This window comes from Ovis aries, chromosome 7, assembly GCF_016772045.2.
Source record: "Ovis aries strain OAR_USU_Benz2616 breed Rambouillet chromosome 7, ARS-UI_Ramb_v3.0, whole genome shotgun sequence".
NCBI lineage: Eukaryota > Metazoa > Chordata > Mammalia > Artiodactyla > Bovidae > Ovis > Ovis aries.
The window spans coordinates 9147385-9168560 of NC_056060.1; the positions used below are offsets into that span (position 1 = coordinate 9147385).

General features: G+C 37.0%; 1 protein-coding gene and 1 non-coding gene across 2 annotated transcripts in view; one reads left to right on the forward strand and one right to left on the reverse strand.

The window, feature by feature from the left end:
* The window catches only part of AP3B1 (adaptor related protein complex 3 subunit beta 1), a 239204-nt gene continuing 218028 nt past the window's right edge, over positions 1 to 21176 (reverse strand). Inside the window, exons 25-27 of the mRNA XM_027971481.2 lie at positions 19105 to 19202; positions 13885 to 14023; positions 1 to 734 (exon numbers count right to left, since the gene is read on the reverse strand). Coding sequence (XP_027827282.2) covers positions 581 to 734; positions 13885 to 14023; positions 19105 to 19202 — 391 coding nt within the window. The 3' untranslated portion in view covers positions 1 to 580. The remainder of the gene's footprint in view (positions 735 to 13884; positions 14024 to 19104; positions 19203 to 21176) is intronic.
* Positions 11894 to 11965, forward strand: TRNAW-CCA (transfer RNA tryptophan (anticodon CCA)). Its single transcript has one exon. It is a non-coding gene; the product is annotated as a tRNA-Trp (tRNA).

Genomic DNA, 21176 nt, shown 5'->3' on the forward strand with positions numbered 1-21176 from the left:
TGTTATTCAGGTGCTAGTTTATTTATCTTATTATTCAGAGATAATTTCATGATGACGGTTGTCAATAACCAATTACAATACCAGGAAATCCATAGAACAAAATTTTGCAGATAAATTCTTATTTCTGAATTTAATTCTAGGAAGTACACTACCCCACTTTTCACAGACCAAGCTGAGAGGCCATGTATACTATTTCTAGGCTAATTTTTGCTTACTGCGGAAAGGAAGATGATTTCCAGTGAACTTTAAGTATCCAGTTCATGTCCATCACTGTTGAAAAAGGGAAGGGAGCTGAGAAGGCCAGAAGAAGTAGCAGGACAGAGAAAATGCCACATGGATTTAGGAGGTGAGATAACTGACAGTAAAATATATGTTCTTTGGTTAGCAAAGCGAAAAGAGGGAAAGTACTGCATTCACGATAGACACACACCAGCATTCTAAAGCAGGAGACAAGAATGTCAAGAGTGTATTCTTCCCCCACTGCCAGATGGAAGGGCTATTATTATAAATGAAAGGCAGCAGTAGTGGATGCCAGGCACTTTTGTTGTGTGCCAGATTCTGAAGTCCAGATGTAAGCAGGTTACCCCTGGGACAGGACAGGCTTCAGCTCTCGCAGCAGAACAGAACCAATCACGGTTTTCTCAGTGTTTATGATAAGCTGTGCTGTAGAGCCTTCCTTCAGCTCCACTGTGACTAGCATCAATGACCCACTGTGCACAGTTTTAGCTGCAAACCTGGAAGAAAAAAAACACAAAACACCAGAGACCTTTCATCATGAGGGGAAAAAGGGAGACATATTCAAATAGGTTTAAAATAACTTTTTTCCTCAATAATTTATTACAGGTTCCCTACAGCCCAAAACCCAAAGACAAGCATTCTCCTGAAAAATCAATAAATTGCCCAGCACATGCTTACCACAAGCAGGTAATTTCAGCATCTTGCGAACAGAACAGAAAAAGGAGTTCTATTTTACTTATTAGTTTGAACAATAGATGCATGTGAATAACTCTTGATTACTACATATTTGAGAATCATTTATTCATTTGTTATATAACATTTCACCAGCCATAGAGCCATTTAAAATCAACTGCTCTATGTTCATCTTTAAAACATGTTAAGAAAAGGTTTATCTTTCTCAAGTGAAAGTGAAGTTGCTTAGTTGTCACCAACTCTTTGCGACCCCATGGGCTGTAGCCTGCCACGCTCCTCCATCCATAGGATTTTCCAGGCAAGAGTATGGGAGTGGGTTGCCATTTCCTTCTCTAGGAGATCTTCCTGACCCAGGGATTGAACCCAGGTCTCCCACATTGTAGGCAGATGCTTTACCATCTGAGCCACCAGGGAAGTCTATCTTTCTCAAAGAGCTCGAAATTTTTATTTCTCATATCTGAAAATGATTATGCAAGAAATTAGATAATTTTATGAATTCACACATGTTAAAACATTCAAGTTCAGTCTCTAATGCTGAGGACATGGAAGAAAATCACGTGACAGCCAAGTGTAACACCATACTCCCTCTGTTTGTACGTTTTGTAAATGTTCTGAGCATTAGATCTTCTTTCTGCTTTAGAACAGGAAAGAGGAAACTTGAGGTCTAAGGCTCACATTACTAAATTCCAAGACACGAAGAACCTACTAATTACATGGAATTAAAAGCAAAACTAGCCTTTTAAGCTCTGCAATTGACTGCAAAGCTGTTGGAGACGCAATGAACCTCTCTGTCAGTCCTGCTCATTCATTCTGCCTGCACAGTTGAGCCCCAGACACGGGAAGAGGACGGGCCCCTCCCAGGCCCCCGTTTTCCACATGGAGCGGGTTCCACAGTTTTTGAGGGGGGTGAGGGGGGTTTGACTGCAGGGATGACTGGAGAAAAACAAAGTTGCTGCACATGAGCTTTTGAAAACACTAACAAGTGTGGAGCAGGTCTGTGACCTGCTGTGACCCCACTTTGCAGGGCCAATCCCCTTTCCCCTTTCGGTGGGACACGTGTCTGAACCTGAGCCATCTGCCTCAATTTGCGCGACATCTCCAGCCACAATGGCACCCAGTTAGCCCTGACAACAGCTCACAATACAGAAAATCAGACCGCGGCGCTGCCAGCACGCTGCGGGCCATTCAAGAGCAAGCCAACTGGTCAGTGTCTCCTGTCTGACAATTAGCACGGGCCTCGCACAGAGCCCACAGCCTCCTCAGGGATCTGTTTAATTACCATCAACATAAAAGAAGGAGTTTATCAGGAGACACTCAGAAAAACTTCACTCCCGACTTAATTAAAATATTAGCCACTTAAGCAGGAAGCAGATTCTCTTTAAATGGAAAGTAATTTCTTTTTTGAGGTTTTTTTTTTTAATGATACCAAGAGCTCATAATATATTAGATTCTTTTTTTTCTTTATCTTTTTTTTTTTTGGCGTGGCGGGGGGGGGCTACCTAATAAGCCATTTTTGGCATAAATAGAATCATGAAGATCAGTTTTCCAACAATAATTATAAAAATGCATCAAAAGCAAAACAAATATGCTAATTTTACTAAGTTGAAAATCTTTTCAACACGTTTACGCCATGTTTTAAAATGTTAGCTTAAAAAAAAAATGAGCTAATGGGTGGTAGATGTATTTGTGTAGTCTCTCCAAACATGCTGAAGACTTGCAAGGAATCTGATAGAGCAGTTTTTCCACTGAGAGAAGCAAATGTAAGTAAGCAGTTTAGGAACAGAAATCATAGAGGTTTCATAAAAGCTTTGAACATATACACCCATCTGCTCTTTAGATGCCCATACAAGAGATTTAGAAATGGGTACCTCAGCTGCACTTTTTTCTTGGTGCCATTTTATTTTTTTAATTGAAGGATAATTGCTTTACAGAATTTTGTGGTTTTCTGCCAGACATCAACAGGAATCATTGTAGGTATACCCATGTCCCCTCCCTCCTGAACCTCCCTCCCGTGTCCCTCCCCACCTTCTAGATTGTCACAGAGCCCCTGTCTGCGTTCCCTGGTCCACAGCAAACCCCCACTGGCTGGCTATTTTACATATGGTCATGTAAATTTCCATGCCATTCTCTCCATACATCTCACCGGCTCCCTCCTTCCCTGCCCCGCGTCCATAGGTCTGTTCTCTGTTTCTCCACTGCTGCCCTGCAGATAAATTCATCAGTGCCGTCTTTCTAGATTCCACATGTATGTGTTAGTATGCGATATTTATATTTCTCACTCACTCCACTCTCTATAGCAGGCTCTAGGCCATCTGCACCTTTGGGAGAACACAAGATCGTCTGCCCTCCAATGACCTCTCTTTTCTATCACCTTTTGCAGGCTTCTGCATTCCTTTTGTCCCAATTTTTGAGGTTCTTCTGCTTCACAGGAGAACCCTATTTCTGTATTTCTGTTAAATCCATGTCACCAGATGACAGATTCTAGGTGGCTCTATTGTCTCACCTGTTTACGCAACTTTCCCCACAGATGTGGTCATCACCAAATTGTCATTCAACAAATATTTCAGCAGAGGTCCCTATTTCTGACAGGTCATCATTATGTCAACGGCAGTCTTAGCAGTCTCTTTATTCACCTAACACGCCTTGGGACCAGAAGAAGACGACTGTGTCGCACATTCTGAACAGGAAGGCAAAAAGTGCTGCTACTTGACTGTCAGGGCTGCACAGCCCCCAGGCACCTTTTATCTCTTTTCTACTAAAACTTAGGTTTGATGTTACAAAAATACAAACTCAGCAGAGACAACTGTCAACTCTGATGTCAGTCTGTTTACAGAGATGAAAACTACTGTCCTGTCGTCTGGTTACGGAGTCCTGCCCAACTCTCTGTGACCCCATGGCTACAGTCTTGTACTTGTTTTTAAAATATTTATTACCGCAAAATTATCAATATTGTAAAGGATACAAATGTAGAAGAAAAGAGGTATTTGCTTACACTGCAGCGGAAACACGTTAAGCAAATCATCCTAGCAAATCTGTCAGCTGGTGTGAAAGCTACTGTCTTTTAACTAGTTCCCTGTGTTCTAATGGGCACAAATGGTAGAAACAATGTTTTAAAGCAGAGGACCAGAAGATCAGATGTTCTGACATTCTCATTTCACAGTTCAAAAAGGATGAATTTAATTGAAACACAGCATGATTACAATTGGTTTGTTTTGGTCCATGGAAAGCAGAAGCCACCCAACACTACCCCCCCCCCCGCCCCCGCCCAATTTCTTAATCACTTAACTCCCAAACAGGCTATGCTTTAATGTACATTTAAAAGATAGTTATGGAAAAAGTACTAATTAGTAAATAACAAATAGCTAGCTTGGGGGTGTAAGAAACACTGAAGACAGCTTGCTTCAAATACTTCTATACTAAATTTAATGACTGACATCAGAACCTTTGAACTTGCCTCAAGCTAAGATCACACCGTGATAAAATGTTTTTCAGAAGAGCTGTGAAGTTTCTGATCATGGAAATGATGATAGCAGCATTTATTAAGTGCTGTGTGCAGCGGGTGCTAAGTACCTCACTTGCATTATTTCTCTTGATTTTGAGTCACATCAATTCACAGATGAGGAAACCGAGGCCCACAGAAGTGGAGAAACTTGCTCAAACACCTGGCTAGTGAATGGCTGGGCAGGAATTTGAACCCAAGCTTTCTGGTTTGAGATGACACAATTCTAATATATGCAAAATGCCAGCTGAGTATTTTTTATCTGTCAACAGATAAATTAAGGTTTTTCTGATTTACCTTTTATGCATATAACCTATTATTGTTCTAGAACTTCAAGAAGAAAGATTTTTCTCTTCGAAAATTGTGCATCTGATTTGTAGTGTTCTGTAACTCAAAGCATCTTGATTTGATGCTCTGCCATGACAGATTTTAAATTTGTCTTTAAAGGTTAAAAAAAGAAATAGATATTCTCCTAGCCCCTGCTCCTTCAAAAGAGACACCAGTGATGAAAAATACAAAACCTTGAATGGAGCTGTAACGTAAGGAGGGACAACTGGAGACCAACCAACCTCGAACACCAGTAACACCACAAATGAGAACAAATAAGTGGATGACAGGTAAAGATGTATTGCCTATGTATGATGGGCTCCATGTTATTAAAAGAATACCATCTAGGTATTTTTCATAATTTTTCATTTTCATTCTAACCACCAAGCACTTGTTGTCTGTAACCACCGAGAAGGTAAAACTGTATGGATATATTTGTATTTCATCTTATTAAGTGTCTTTTTGTTTATTATCTCTAGCAACTGACATTTAATTTTTGAAGTCTATAAGAATTCCTAAGGTATGGCAAAACTCACTACAAATAAGTAATTAGCTTCCAATTCAAATAAATAAATTAAAAATAATTCCTAAGATTTAAAGAAAAAGACAAAATAAGCTGATTGCCAAACCTAAATGAACGTATGTAGTACTCTTCTAAAGAAGCTAATTTGTAACTATTGACAAAATGTATAACTATTATGAGAACAGGTCAAATAACAACACATTTGAACAAATATATTTTCTACAATGCATGAACTTATTCCTTCATGCACTTAAACCGTACTTTTTTTAGATTTGTGAGAAAATGGCTATGGACCTTAAATGCTCTTTGTTGGAATGAAAAAGAACCCTGCAACTCAGTTGTTTTTAGTAACTTAAATGTTAACAGAACATGAATTTAGAAATAGTTATCTGAGAGGCTGCATCCATCCGTAGGGTATTCACAAACATAAAATTTTTTTTATGCAGAATCATATTTGCTACACTTAATGCAACAGCTCTAAGACATGCTTTTTCTTCTCTTGGATAGTCTTCCTGGTTTCTGATTTTTCTATTCTGAGTTCAATTTTCTTGTGTTTTCTGTTCTACTGGTTACCAGAAGCTGTGACAATGGCCCACTCAGGCTAAAACTTTTTTTTCCCTAGTCTGTACATGAAGCCTTCAATTACTGCCTGCTGAAGCAGACAGAATCCTATTAGTAAGAAAGACGATCACAAGATGCAGTGCCCTGCCCTAGCTGTATAAAAATAATTAGTCCAAAGTTGACAAATGTGTAATGAAGTCGCACAATAATTATATGTAAGAAATACTGGTTTGAATAAGTTTCCTAACATCAAACACCAAAGCATGTTGATTTGTAGTATTTATTTTCTAAAGGATTTAAATGATAAATCCCTATAATTTTGAGTTAATATAGCATAACATTTTTAAAAGGCAGAGAGTTTGTATGTTGTAAAAAATCCTATTTTGTTGACTATAAAAATGTAAAAGTTAAGCCCACTACACTATTGAATCCGTACTGAGAAAAAATTTACATGTGATTCAAGTTTAGAGAATTTATCTGAAGCAACATATTTTTCCTTATTATTTTTTTTAAAAAAGGCCAGCAATATTGTAATGTTTCCTTTAACATTCGGATGAGAATAGCTGAAACAAAAGAATTAGGTGCCATCATAATTTAGGACTCTATTTTCCATTCTAATCTTTAGAACTTGTATAAAACATGATTCCCCACGCTACCCTGTCAATGATGTGTTCTCTTTTCTTTATACAAGAAAGCTAAAAAAATCTAAGCGCACTTTCTCAAGAAAGATACAAAACATCCCAGTTATTCCAGAGAATTTTTGGTTTGTCTGTTTGTTGGGGGTGGGGTGGGATGGGACTTAACAGAAAACCAGAGAGTAAAACAAATAAATTCCTACCCCATTCTGATTACTTACAAAATTGTCAGCCAGAAGGAAAACCATCAAGAATACCTTTCTTTCATTTTTACATGAAAACATTTATATATTCCTATTTGTAAAACTGTTGCATTGTAGAAAATTATCTCACAAACGGTAGAATTAAATAAAATTTAAATATAGAATATCCTAAAACAAAAATTAACTGCAGTTTGGTTATTTCTGAAATATCCAAATACGCCTTTCGTGTAAAAATTAACTGAGGTCCACATTTGTTTTTCAATGAAATGCTGCTCAGAGCCTTCAGAGATCAAAGCAGTCAGATAAAAAGCAGTGCTGCCCCCTAGTGGATAGCTACCAAACTGAGAAAAACAGATCACAAATTAGGTTTCACCAATCTTAGAAATGTTTCAGATTCCAATTTGTTTTTGCTTTTTGGGGGGGGGCCATGCTGCTCAGCTTGTGGGATTTTACATCCCCAACCAGGGATTAAACTGGGCCCTCAGCAGTGAAAGCACCACAGGGAATTCCCTCTGACTTGTTATAGAGTAAGACTGAAGCCTGGCATCTTTATATTAATAACAACTCTATGTACAAACATTTGTTTTCAGACAGATGAAGTTTGGTGACTATAGAACCAGGCTCATAAAATTCGGGCATCAAGACATCAAATGTCATTCTTTTCCATACGGTCCTTCAAAGTTACCTGGTATTTAAATATTCCATAGTTATCAGGGGAAAAGAAAGAAGAGAACTAGCAAAGACAAACAGTAACTTAAAGACTGACCAACCTGAGAACCAAAACCAGGAAAATGGCGAAGACCTCACCAAAACGTAAAACGTATCTACGTTGCTCATGTCTGTAACCCCAGCACTAACAAAATCGGTCACAATGGTCTTCAAAAAATACTGAATTAAGGAGTTACACAATATGGATATTTTAGGATATAAACAATGGTTTATGCCAATACTTAAGCATTAAACATGTATACACAGTTTAAGGACTAGAAATGAAACAAGTTGTTCTTTACAACTACTTTAAGTTAAAAAAAATTATTTTAATCCTAAAACAATAAACGGTCTTTAGGTGTGTTGATAAATTTTAAAAAGTCGGCTGCCAGGTTGCCATGGATTCACAGTTCCATTCACAGCATCTTATTTTTCTAATAGTTAAGGACCTAAGTAATAACAGTAAAACAACACTTATTTTATTAGGATTGTAATTATTCACAGGTTGTACATGTTCAAAATTTGCAAATTAAAAAAGTGACACAGCAAACAAAATCCAAACCATAGATTAAGAAATATAGGGAGTAAAGAGGAATGTTAAGTCCTGGATACAAGTTAACAGTGAAAGCTCTTCTAAGGTTTTACTGAATAAGTTAAGAACTAAAATAGAATCATGACAGAAACATGGCTTTCTGCTTTTACTCAAATATCACATTTTCCCCTTATAAGGTCAATTTGTTGTTCATAAAAGGGTAAAATGAGTAGGTTGTACATTTTAACAAAATAAGTAGGTTGTACAATAATTGTTTTTAACAACATTACTGTATATGAATGTCAGAATTCCTGAAACTGGGTTAAAATGTAAAATGCTGAGACTGCTGAAAGACAAACTTTTACTTATGGTCCAAGACTGTTTCACAGCCACCACTGTAACGTGCTACTAAATGGCAACCCAACCCAGTATTCCTGCCCACAGACAGAGAAGCCTGTGGGCTACAGTCCATGGGGTTGCAAGGAATCGGACATGACTGTGACTACACAACTAATTCCTTTCTTGCTGGAGCTTACAGGACAGAAGAAGAAAAGCTTAAATCAGACATCTTGTCTACTGGTATTCCTTAATGACTAACCTGTGAAAAAGAAACACACAAGGAAAAACGTTTTCAAAAATATACCATGTGGCTGTCATTAACCACGGACTTCTGGAACACCCGTCTGCAACTACTTGGAGTACTGGCGACAGTGCAGATTCCTGGGCCTGTCCCAGTGGGCCTGAATCTGAGGTTTTGGGTGTGGGTCCCAGGAATCTGAGTTTTACAAAAACTCCTACCTGGTTCTTTTATACAGAAAAACCTTAGAGGTTTTGAAGGGACAGATTTCTCGGCTTTCTGCATTTCGATCATCATACCTTAGTTTATCAGAGGACAAACAATGTGATTAAGGCGAATGCACTTAAAAAAAAACGCAGCTTTTACACTGTTGAATAAGGATCTCCTTTAAAACCTCTGAATTTAATTTCTTTCTTAGAGGAGAACAGGACAGTTTTTCTGGCCCTAAAAAAACCTAGAATTTCCAAGGCTAGTGTCTCTAATCTCCCCTAAAACATATAAAGTAATCTTTTAACTTTTCAGTCTATTTGTATAGTAACTTACTGCTGTTCATTCTGCTTTTTGTATATATTACTTTGTTTGCTGTTGTTTAGTCGCTCAGTCATGTCTGACTCTTCTGCGACCCCATGGACTGTAGCCTGCCAGGTTCCTCTGTCCATGGGGTTTCCCAGGCAAGAGGACTGGAGTGGGCTGTCATTTCCTTCTCAAGGGTTATCTTCCTGACCCAGGGACTGAAGATGTGTCTTTTGCATTGCACTGCATTCCCACCCGGGAATCCCATATTCTTTATTAGTATTGTTTTAAATAATATGCTTGAAGACTTTCAGTGTCTCATATGACACTGTATTATGCGTATCTAAATAGGACATGAAGACAGTTGGCTGTATATTTAGTAAATGCTTTGATTCTTTTGATTCTGATGTCTATATTACTCCTTATCATGTGGTAACTGTAATTTGGAAAACAGCAAGATTGGCACAATGACCATAACTCTGCAGGTCTCAGTAAGATGGTTGTATTCTCAAAGAGCAGCTTTTTGATATGTAAGTACCTACCATGGAAATGAAGATAGAAATTAAGTGTTTTAATAGTATACTGGTTGGGTTTCTGATTCTATGGCTCATTCAGAAAATCAAAGCTAAATGTCATATAATCCAAAAGTAGTTATACTTTTTCAACTGATCTTTAAAAGTGGTTAACTATACTTAAAATGCTCCTGGTTTCTGAAGTGAATTCCATAAAACTTGTGCTCCTTTAATTGACTTTTCCTTAATGGAGGTATTTTCTGCTAATGTATTAGAAGCCATTTTCTATTATGTATTCAATTAAAATGTCTACTTTATATTATTACACACTTCTGCATATTAATGAAGATTCATTTTTTTCTTAGCTAATTCTTATATAAGTATTTTTAAACTTGGTTTTTAATGCAAAAAATATTTAAATTGTAAAGCGTAGTAGGAACAAATGATCCTAAAATTAGACAACAGGAACTTAATTCATTGAATGGTCACAAAGAATATTCTAATGTTAATTCAAAAGTCCTGTCAGAAATAAAAGACCCTGAAAAATTAAATAGAACATAATAAGTAGGCCAGCCAAGAATAATTTAATTTCTTAAAATACTAATGGTCAAAATGCTTTTCATGCATATTGTTTTTTTTTTTTCAAGTAATTTTAAACTTATTACCATTAATAAATACAAGAATGGTTTTGGTCCTATTTTTCGTAAACTCAAAAAAGCAACTACCACAGAAGAAAAAATCTCATGCAGTTTCAATTTTATTATGACACTTAATATATAAGCTTAGATATATAAATTCATTCATCCCACAGCTTAATACACTGTTGAATACTACCATTAAAAACATTAATAAAATTTAATAAAGTAGTAAACTTAATTTTTGTTATTATGAACAGTAATTGCTATTTCATTTTAAATGAAATAAAGATAGCCATCAGTACAGATTTTATTAATAATTGTTTATTTTGGTTTTAAATTACTGGGCATAAAAGAGTGGCAAAAATGTCACATTTGCAGGATACTAATTTTTGTTATTTTCTCTATTAAAGACCGCAAGTATCAAGACCTCTAGATATTTATTACCTGGAAGACTTCTAAAATTTAAAACATTATTATAGCCATACCTAACTATGAAAAAAAGCAAATGTAAAACATTTTCAGTCAGCAGGATGATACTTTTGAGGCAAGTCAAGATAGCACAGCCTGCTCTGAATTAGATACAGCCACTGCATTCTCTTCTGGCTCTGTAGTGACTTGGACTCCCCCATCAAGCTACAGAGCCAAATGCCAGGCTGCTGTGATAAGGCTTCATTATAAAGGTGTCAACACACTGCAGAAGTATATGAATATGAGGACCGAGGACCATGACGTCTAAGTGCAGGCTTCCCTGGCAGCTCAGTGGTAAAGAATCTGCCGGCAGTGCAGGAGGCACGGGTTCAATTCTTGATCCGGGAGGACCCCACATGCTGCAGAGCAACTAGGCCTGTGCACCGCAACTACTGAGCCCGGGAGCTGCAACCACTGAGTCCACCTGTGGCAACTCGGAGCCGGTGCGTCTAGAGCCTGCGCTCCACAATTAGAGAGCAGCCCCCGCTTGCCACGACCACAGAAGACCCAGCACAGCCAAGAATAAAAGCATAACATTATTTTCTAAAGAGTGGAAGTGCAATTTCTGCATTCCAAAGTTGACTAGAAATGGTTCCTATTGTGTACCTCCCCTGTACTGGTATGGGTAACTGAGAATTGACTGTAACTTAATCATCTGAACAGGCATTAAACCACTTCTAAACCACCAAGACAAGTTACAGGCAAATTTTGTGCCTTAATTAAGAATTATACAATTGTGCTAATGAGAGTCTCTCTGTTTCCCAAAAGGAAAATGGTTTTCATATTTGTTGGCTTTGAGAAGGTATTTTGGCTATTTTCTTCTAAGAAACAATAATGTGGAACACTCTCATTGCTTTTAGAAAAGTTAAAAACCCATATACGATGCAAAACAAAATTAGAAGTTCCAGCATAAAGAAGGGTTACCCTGCGTTGTTTCATCTATTATGAAAGAACATATTAAAGTAAGACTGAGGTACTGCTGGATACTAGATGAGTCATGTAATATTTCATAAAGCATAAGCTAAAAGTTACAGATGACATACAATATTTTGGTGTTTTAGTAATTTCAATAATTCAAAGGATCCATAAGTAAAACACAATTTCTGCTAAAGAAAACCACTCAGGAAAATGGAAAAAAAAAAAAAATTCAAAGAAGAAAACAAAACAAGGAAGACACAGAATTAAAAATTTTCACTGAAAAGTCTTCTTTCTGTTCATTTTTTCCTGCTATTGAATAACACTGATGGATAAGTTGTATTTGCATAGCTCCCTGGTGGCTCAGTGGTTAAAGCGTCTGCCTCCAATGTGGGAGACCCAGGTTCGATCCCTGGGTCGGGAAGATCCCCTGAAGGAAATGGTAATTCATTCCAGTATTCTTGCCTGGAGAATCCCATGAAGGGAGACGTCTGGCAGGCTAAAGTCCACGAGGTCGCAAAGAGTCGGGCATGACTGAGCGACTTCACTCACTCACCAACAAGAAGACCTTCTATCCATTTTATTATTTTATCCCCAACTATGTGAGAATGACAGGGCTTATCATAAAGAAAGGGAAGCAGATCAGATCTCAGATGGAAGGTACACAGATCTCTTGAGCAATTTACCTAGTGACCTCCCTTTAAAAAAAATAAAGGCACAGGGCCAATTTGATTTGTGACTAGTACATGCAGCTTTCAATCTGCCATGATGAGTAAGTGAAGTCAGGCAACTCTGTAATGGCAGATCCAGACTTGAACTCAGCTCTTCTGATGTGAAGTCCAACGTTCTTCCACAGATAACATAATTTCATTTCAATCACCTTCCTTTCCCTGCCATCCATTTCCAAACAGATGAGGAACTTAAAGCCCATAAGGAGAAGTTATAAAGCCCAATAATGGCAGAGTTGAGTCTAAAAAACCCAGGTAACCCACAGAAATCTTTATTTGGGGCCTCTCTTGCCCCTATATTAATTTTAAAAGATAAATTAAATTTCTAAAGGTTTGAAGGCACTCTCTTTGATTTTAAATCATTTCCTAAATGTAATGATGGAAGTATGCCATTGGCAGTAGAATGACAGAGGAATTAAGGATAGTTTGCAATGAATTTCCTTAAGCTCACAGAGGACCAAGGAATCACTGCATGTTTATTTAAGGATTAATTATTTTACTTTCATTTCAAGTCACTAGCATTCGTAAGGCAATGGCACCCCACTCCAGCACTCTTGCCTGGAAAATCCCATGGATGGAGGAGCCTGGTGGGCCGCAGTCTATGGGGTCGCTAAGAGTCGAACACACTGAGCGACTTCACTTTCACTTTTCACTTCCATGCATTAGAGAAGGAAACGGCAACCCACTCCAGTGTTCTTGCCTGGAGAATCCCAGGGACGGGGGAGCCTGGTGGGCTGCCGTCTATGGGGTCGCACAGAGTTGGACACGACTGAAGCGACTTAGCAGTAGCAGCAGCAGCAGCATTCGTAAGAACACAAAGAAGGCACATACTATCACGTTTTCTGCTACCTTTGAGGGCAAATAACTTGGACCTCATGGTTTAGATGGCTGTCGGTGAAGATAATTCCTGGCGTAAGAAACAGACGCTGCATTTGACCCCATAATGGTTCCTTGTCACTGGAAGCAGTCTCAGGGGATTGCTGTCAAAAGGAAATCTATACCCAAACTTCCCCTCTTTTAAGTAAAAAAGTTCAAATCCACTGCTTTATAAAACAGTTCTTCCTGAAATTCACTGACTGTAGTGAAGCAAAAAATTCTCAACCATATCTCACACAAGTACCTTTACAAATCACCAAGCTATTATAAAATGCAGGTACACTATCTGTATCTTTCAGGAAAGTCCATATATATGGACTAAAGACTGTACAAAATACGGAAGAGGGACCTTATTCCAAACCCATCAAGCAAATGTATTATCATAAAAAAGAAGGGGCATAGATATGTTACTCCCTAGTGGCTCAGCTGGTAAAAAACTCGCCTGCCAAGACAGTAGATACAAGAGACACAGCTTTGATCCCTGGGTTGGGAGGATCCCCTGGAGAAGAAACGGCAACTCGCTCGAGTTTTCCTGCCTGGAAAACTCCTTGGCTAGAGGAGCCTGGTGGGCCACAGTCCACGAGGTCACGGAGAGTGGGACATGAATAAGCGTGCGAGCACGCACACACACACACACAAACGTTTAGGACTTAATATTTTCAAGGAAAATTATGAATTAAAAATTATATATTTATACATGTATACAAGTTACCTCTACATCACGGGTCAGTGAACGTACCTGTGTACATTATCTTGTCCAGAAGGGACTACACCCACATTGGCTACATTTACTACCTTCTGAAGGATCACGGAGGAAGCAAAATTCTGCGGGGCAGCAATAATCGTGGTGGAAGTTTCATTCATTCCAGAGAGCATGCCTGTAAAAGCAGAAGGAGGCTCTCTTTTACTGATTTCTTTTTGAAAACTACATTAAACTATTTTAAATTCATAGTCAAAATCTAAAAACTTTCTAAAGCAGAAGAAATACCACTTCAGAATGTAATTTACAAGATAATTTATCATAAAATTAAAATGAACTGCAACTGATTAAATTTTTTAAAAAAATACTAGTGGTGCTGAAAAATGTATAAAAATGCAATTGAACATCACTTAATAACCTGATTTTAAATACTATGATTGATAGAGACATAGAATCACAAAGATAAAATTTTAATTTCAGTCCCTTTAAAATATACTCAATTAATTTGGGCTCCATAAACTATTAAGTTTTTACTATTTAAGAGCTCTTCCCCCCCGCCCCCCCCTTTTCATTCGAAGATCTTTCTTGCCGAATGCTGCCTGGGAACAAACCAAAGTGTTTCTGGAATAACTAGCAGCATTCCATGATGAATGCTCTCAATATAATGGATCAAAGTTATCTCAACAGTAACTGGAAGTCACTGAACAGCTGTGTGGTTCTAAAAAATGGACAAGTATCTAAGCTACACTGAGTGGTAACAGTATTTGCCTAGTTAATGGAACTATGGTTGCTGACAAAGATAATCAAAATTTCTGAAGCAAAAACATCTGAAAACAAAGGGAACAATGTAAATTGGAAAAATTTAAACCCCAGAGACATTTCAAATAATACTTAATAAAGATCACAAACAAAGTAAAATCATGAACAAAAAACATATAAAATTAACACAAGGCAAGCTGTTAATGTCAGAATCTTATGTACAAATGTTCAAAGGACAAATTCAATAACCCGTGAAATACTTGGAACAAATACTGAAATTAAGTACCCAGTTAAAAAAAAAAACAAAAGCTATAAACGTTAAATGCCATCTATCTGATTCTGTGATGTTAAGTCACTGACATCCAAAAGTATCTACTAAAAATGATGATCCTTCGAGACATCTGATATGTGTACAATAGTTGACAAAATTTATAAAAAGGTAAAAGCTGATTTTGTAGCCTCAAAAGGCCCTCCACCTTTAATTTTTGCTATTTAATTTTGCTATTTATTGCTAATGTAACAGAAATTTAAAAAAAAATCCCTATGATTAGTAGTATGAAGACACTAAAGCCTAACACTGTAAAAAGACTTACTTAGCTTTAACAAAGAACAGTTTTTACTAACCACTTTCAAACTCGGGGACACTATGTTCTTAGACTGTTTAACTTTAATATTAGGCAAAAGCTTTAAAAACCACACAAGCAGTCAAACACTGCTTTTAAGGAAAGCACAGTGGCTGCTGACATAACACTGCTGAGAGATGTGTGTACTCATTTAGGATTTAAACCTTCTCCATTAAGCTCTATTGAAGAGCAACTGCTGAATAAATGAATGCAACTATGTTTATGTTAAAAGCCTGTTTCCCGCAGCATGTAATTAAAGGAAATGTTGTACAAAGCCAGTACTTTTGTCAAGCTCCTGTAAATGGAAAGATGGATAGCACTCAGAGAAGTGAATGCATTGCTTCATATTTAACCTTAACACTCTTGTCATTAATGGTTTGTCTAACTTGGTCTGTAAGAGACAAGGTACTGCTCCATTGAAGTAAAATTAAAAAAATCAACTAAACCATGCTTTTCAGAACAGAAGATTCATTATCGTCAGCTAATGTATTGGCATAAAGCAAAGTAACATCCTATCAAGTAAGGCACACATTCAATCTGCCTTCCCACCCCCCTTTATTTTTAACTCATGCTGTTTTATTGTTATAGGCAATTTGTACCACTCAGCATGACAGTGTAAACTGAATCAAGATTAATTTACATGCAAAAGAACACTTAGGAGAGCAGCATGGTAAGCAAATGTATTGTCTCGATTGCTGAGGTGGAAAAAGAACCTGGAAAGAAAAAAAGGTGCTCTAATTAAGGGGCATCAAATATGATTGCTTGTGGTGGTTAAGGGCCAGAAAATAGTAAATGTCTGACCATTTAAAGAATTAGCATCTTGCTAGCTAGGAACCCATAAGATGGAGGCATAAATCATAATAAAATTAAGTAACCATTCTAGGTTTCTTAAATCAGAGGTTTTTTCCTAAATGAAAATATATCAGGTATTCTTAAATTAACGAAAAAGAAAAATATGCCAAGATATCATTAAAAGTTTCTTCTACAAAAACATTCTTTAACCACTATACAGCCTGCTCATACCTAATGGTAATCGGAAGAATGTTTTAAAATTCTCAGACTGCAGAATATGCTGCCTCATTAAAATTTACCTCATTTTGGTGAGGCAGTGGACAGCACTTAGGTTAATCAGCTGTAACGGACTGCTGAAATGTAAATAAAATAAGAGAAGAAGATCTAAAAAATTTTCTGAATGTTTTAGACTTCCAATTTAATTCTTAAGAAGAAAGCAAATAAGAAGAGGAAATTTGGAATAAGCACTTTCCTTGGGTCTCGTACAATTAAAACTGCTTCAACAAATGAAATGACATTTTCAAAAATAAAACATCTCACTTTATAGTACTAAAATCATCCCACAGCTAGATCATGAACTAACTTTGCAAGGATCAAAATTCGTAATAATGAAACAAACACGCCTTCTGGTTAAGGCTCATAATATGAACACTCTGGATAACTTCAAAAGACAGACTAAACCAATCTTTTGTTTAGCACTTTGACCACCAACCTTATAAAAACGCACGCCTGGTCATGGAACTCTAAATGCAACAACTGAGGAAAGCGACAGATCATGCTACATACTAGAAGCAAAACATTTTCGCTTTAAAAAACATTAATCTAATATGTACAACCTGACAGAAGTATTCTTAATTAACATTATACACATTTTTCAAATACGCACATCTGCAGTATAAAAATAGAATCATATTCCTCGTGTTTTTAGTTTATAATTTCTTCAGTTAAATCCTAGTTAATACAGTTAATACATTTCTTGAGTCTTGAAATCTATGCCCTGTGAAATGAGATATTAAGTGTATAAATTCATTTCATTTAAAGTAGAAAAACCAGTTAAAGCTGGCATGTAATGACACACACAGACATTTCTTAAATTTACCGGCATTGATAAAATCTGAGGAAACTGATTTTTATTCTGATTTAGAATTTCCAGTTAATGAGTCATTCCTAGGTATCTTCTGCAAAATAAGCTAAGCTCTTCCTAGAGTGATGTAAGAAACAAACACACGTGTAAAGCTGAGAATTGAGACCTCTATTACCAAAGCAGCTGAAATCCAGAACTGAAGCGATGCTACTGAAAAGACTCTTTAAACCTGCGGTAAATTTGCCAGCATCAAGTCCCATATCAAAGAATGAATTCAGGAAGACAGAAAGAATGATACAGAAATGCCGAGAGACTTGCAAGGATTTACAAATACTTCATATAAGCAAATTTTCAAATAGCTTTATTCAGAGTAGCCTTTCTGCTCTATTAAACATAGCAAACAGCTGCCAGATTTATTCAGACAAATAATCAACAACCATAGAAGTAAAATGGCAGAAGAAAAAGGAATTTTGGCAACAACTCCACAGAGGACCACAGCTGTTCTCCAAGCACACCTCTCTCATGCGATTACGGTTCTGTATGGCTAGTCAGGGAAGAAACCCCTCAGTCACAACAGAGCGTAAAAAAACTTGATCAAGTATCAAGTACATATTCTAAACCAAAGCTGAGGAAGAGAAAAGGTATACAATAACCTACTGCTTTAGATAAACTTTAGCTGCACTTTTCGAAAAAGGATTATCCCCTTCACAATAAACGTGTCAAGGCTTACTCAGCTCCTGTGTGCCACTCACCTGGGTTTGCTGAGCAGATGTAAAGCAGAGAGGCAGGCTTTAGCCAGCAAAGGGTAAGAATAGCAAATGTAAGAATCAATTCAATTTGGCAATGGAAAAATAAAATCACAGATATGACTTTCTTCTACAGCAATAACCAACTTCCAAGAAAAGTAAATGCAAAGATGGATTTAGTCACTCTTTATCACTTAAAAGTAAGAAGAATAAAAGATTACCATTAATTTACAGTCTTATTTGAGAGTTTCTTTGCGAGATTCTTCTACAGCAGGTCCTCTGGACACTGACCTGCAAAGGTTCACGGTAAAACAAACCAACCTCTGACACTATAATGATGCAATGCCAGGAAGCAAGCCCTTCTCCTTAGGTATAGGTATTTGTGTGGGCCTAGTACTTCATGAAAGCTTGACAGGTATGAATTAATGACCTCAAGATGAAGGGAATCTTTGATAACTCCTTCCAAAGAAAAACATAGCCCGGATTCATATAAACTTTAAAAAGTTGCTGACTATACTATTTAAATATGTCCTGGCTTTACAAATGCTATTCTTAATTAAATACATAGAATGAGGCAGTTGTTTCCCCTTATTTATATACAAAGAAAATTATTTTTAATAGAAAGTATGCTTAACTCTGGGTCAAGTCCAAGATATTAACACTTTCATTCTGCTGAAAATATTTTTTTTTGTTGCTTATTTTAATTTGCTTCAGCTCTGATACAGCCTTACAGCGTAACATTTCTTTAATACAGAATAAGGTCAAAAGAAAATAGAGGTATTTTAATATTTTAATGCTACAATTAGGACTTTATTTTGAAGGACAGGGCACTCTAACAGGGAAAAATATTATTAGCAGAACACAAAAAAACAGTCCTACAGTGAAAGGAAATGCATACACATAACACGTACTGTGATGGGACTTTGCTAAGTCCTAAATTCCTGACACTAATACAAAACACATAAATACATCATTAGATTGATAAGCCAAAATTCCCAGGACTGAAAAGTTAATTAAGAATCAGTTTATTATTTAAAAGACATAGTAATTAATTTTTAAGTATGCCAGGGATGCAGACAAACATATACCTTTAAGGCTACTTTATAAACACAAAGCATTAGCAAAATTTGGAAGACTGCACACTGACATTTGTTAATAGCTATGTGCATATGGTAATTTATTTTACAGCTCAGCCAGAGGAATGAGCTCACTTATCTGCGATGCCAATTTCTAGTAAATGGTAATGATCTCTCACCTTGCTCCTTCTTAAAATCTTTCTCTGACATGGCCACAGGTAAAAGCAGTTCTCCAACAGGAGGCTGAATGTTAACACTGAAGCAATCATCCTTGGTACTAAAGAAAAAACACATTAAAGCTGACTAAATGCTTAACAAACAGACATTCTTCTTAACACTATGCAGTTAAACAGGTACAATTAAAGCATATAAAGATGTCTGCCTTAAATATCACAGCTAAAAAGGCTTGAAATATTTCTCATCACTATTTGCAAAGAAATACATCTGTTATCTCAACTGGAAAGCCTATTATTTGCAGTTATGATAAATATGCCATTTGACATAGAACTTTTAAAAACAGGTAAGGAGCAGAAACACCTAATGCAACTTACCAGATATCTATGCAACGTATCTGGTAGATAAGTGGAGTGAAGGCTCCCCTGGTGGCTCAGAGGTATTAAAGTGTCTGCCTGGAATGCGGGAGACCCAGGTTTGATCCCTGGGTCGGGAAGATCCTCTGGAGAAGGAAATGGCAGCCCACTCCAGTATTCTTGCCTGGAGAATCCCCTGGACGGAGGAGCCCGGTGGGCTACAGTCCACAGGGTCGCGAAGAGTTGGACACGACTGAGCGACTTCACTTTCACTTTCTTTTCAAGTGAAGTGAAGTGAAGTGAATTGAGTGAAGTGAAGTGAAGTCGCTCAGTCATGTTCGACTCTCTGTGACCCCATGGACTGTAGCCTACTGAGCTCCTCCGTCCATGGGATTCTCCAGGCAAGAATACTGGAGTGGATTGCCATTTCCTTCTCCAGGGGAACTTCCTGACCCAGGGATCGAACCCGTGTCTCCCACAGTGTAGGCAGATGCTTTACCGTCTGAGCTACAAGGGAAACTCCAGAGGAACATTTAATGCAGCTTATCTGGTAGAGAACATCTTGTCTTCAACTTTGCAGTAAAAGTGTACAAAATGGAGTGCTTTAGTCTTAGTTTAAGATATCTTTTTAAAGCTATCAATTTTTAAATAAAGAATAAAATGGAGTGACCATACCGTGTTAAGATGTGTGCTAACAAAATAATATCAAGTGTTAATAAGTGTTTATGTACTATAAAAAGAAAACCTGTACAATAATATTAATCACAGTTTTATTATTAACAGCCCCAAATGGAAAACAACCCGAGTGCCCACGGATAACAGAATGGATAAATGAATTGTGACACAGTCAGTGAGATATTACATAACAATTAAAAAAAACAGACCTACTGTTACACAGAAAAGATGACCCCACAGACCTAACCTTGAGTGAAAGAAGCTAGAAACAAATATACATATTATAAGATACCAAAACTAACTCATGGATAGAGAACACAGAATTGCAGTCACTTCTATAGAAAAGGTGGTATCTACAGGGAAGAATGGGAGACCTTTCTGGAGGGTTCTAGATGTTCAAAACTGTGATTTGGTGGTACACATAAAAATTCATCAAGCTGAACACTGAAGTTCTGTGTTATAGATGAAGTTATTCTTCAATAAAAACAATGTCATATATAAAGAGGAGAAAAGCAAAGAGTAAATAAAAGTATTTCTATGCAAGCAAAAAAAACCCCAAAACCCACCAAACGCAAGGTTAAGAGAAACACTTTCTTGAAGGGTGGGGTAGGGATAAATATTAAAATATAAGGAAAGAGAAGAAAATCCACTTCGATTTTATGCTATTATTATATACTATAATCTTCTAAGCTGCCATTTTCTTTAATGGAACAAGGTAAGGACTAGACTAAAAAAAAACACAACAATGATTCTGAATTATTCACACATGGATTGCCCAAGGCAAATCAATAAACTCAATTTATTTATTAATTCAATAAACATTTACTGAATATAAACTTGATCCCATGTACTCTCTGAGTGTCTGGGGATTTAAAGACAAGTAAAACTGGCCCTTGAAGTTCACAAGTTTAGTGACAGAGAAAGAGTTCAATTATGTTTATAACAGAAAGATAAGTACAATGTTAGAGATATGTGGAAAGTATCACAGTCCAAAAAGAGGGGCTGATTAATTCTGCAGGAGTGAGGTAGAGGTACGTTTACTTCCA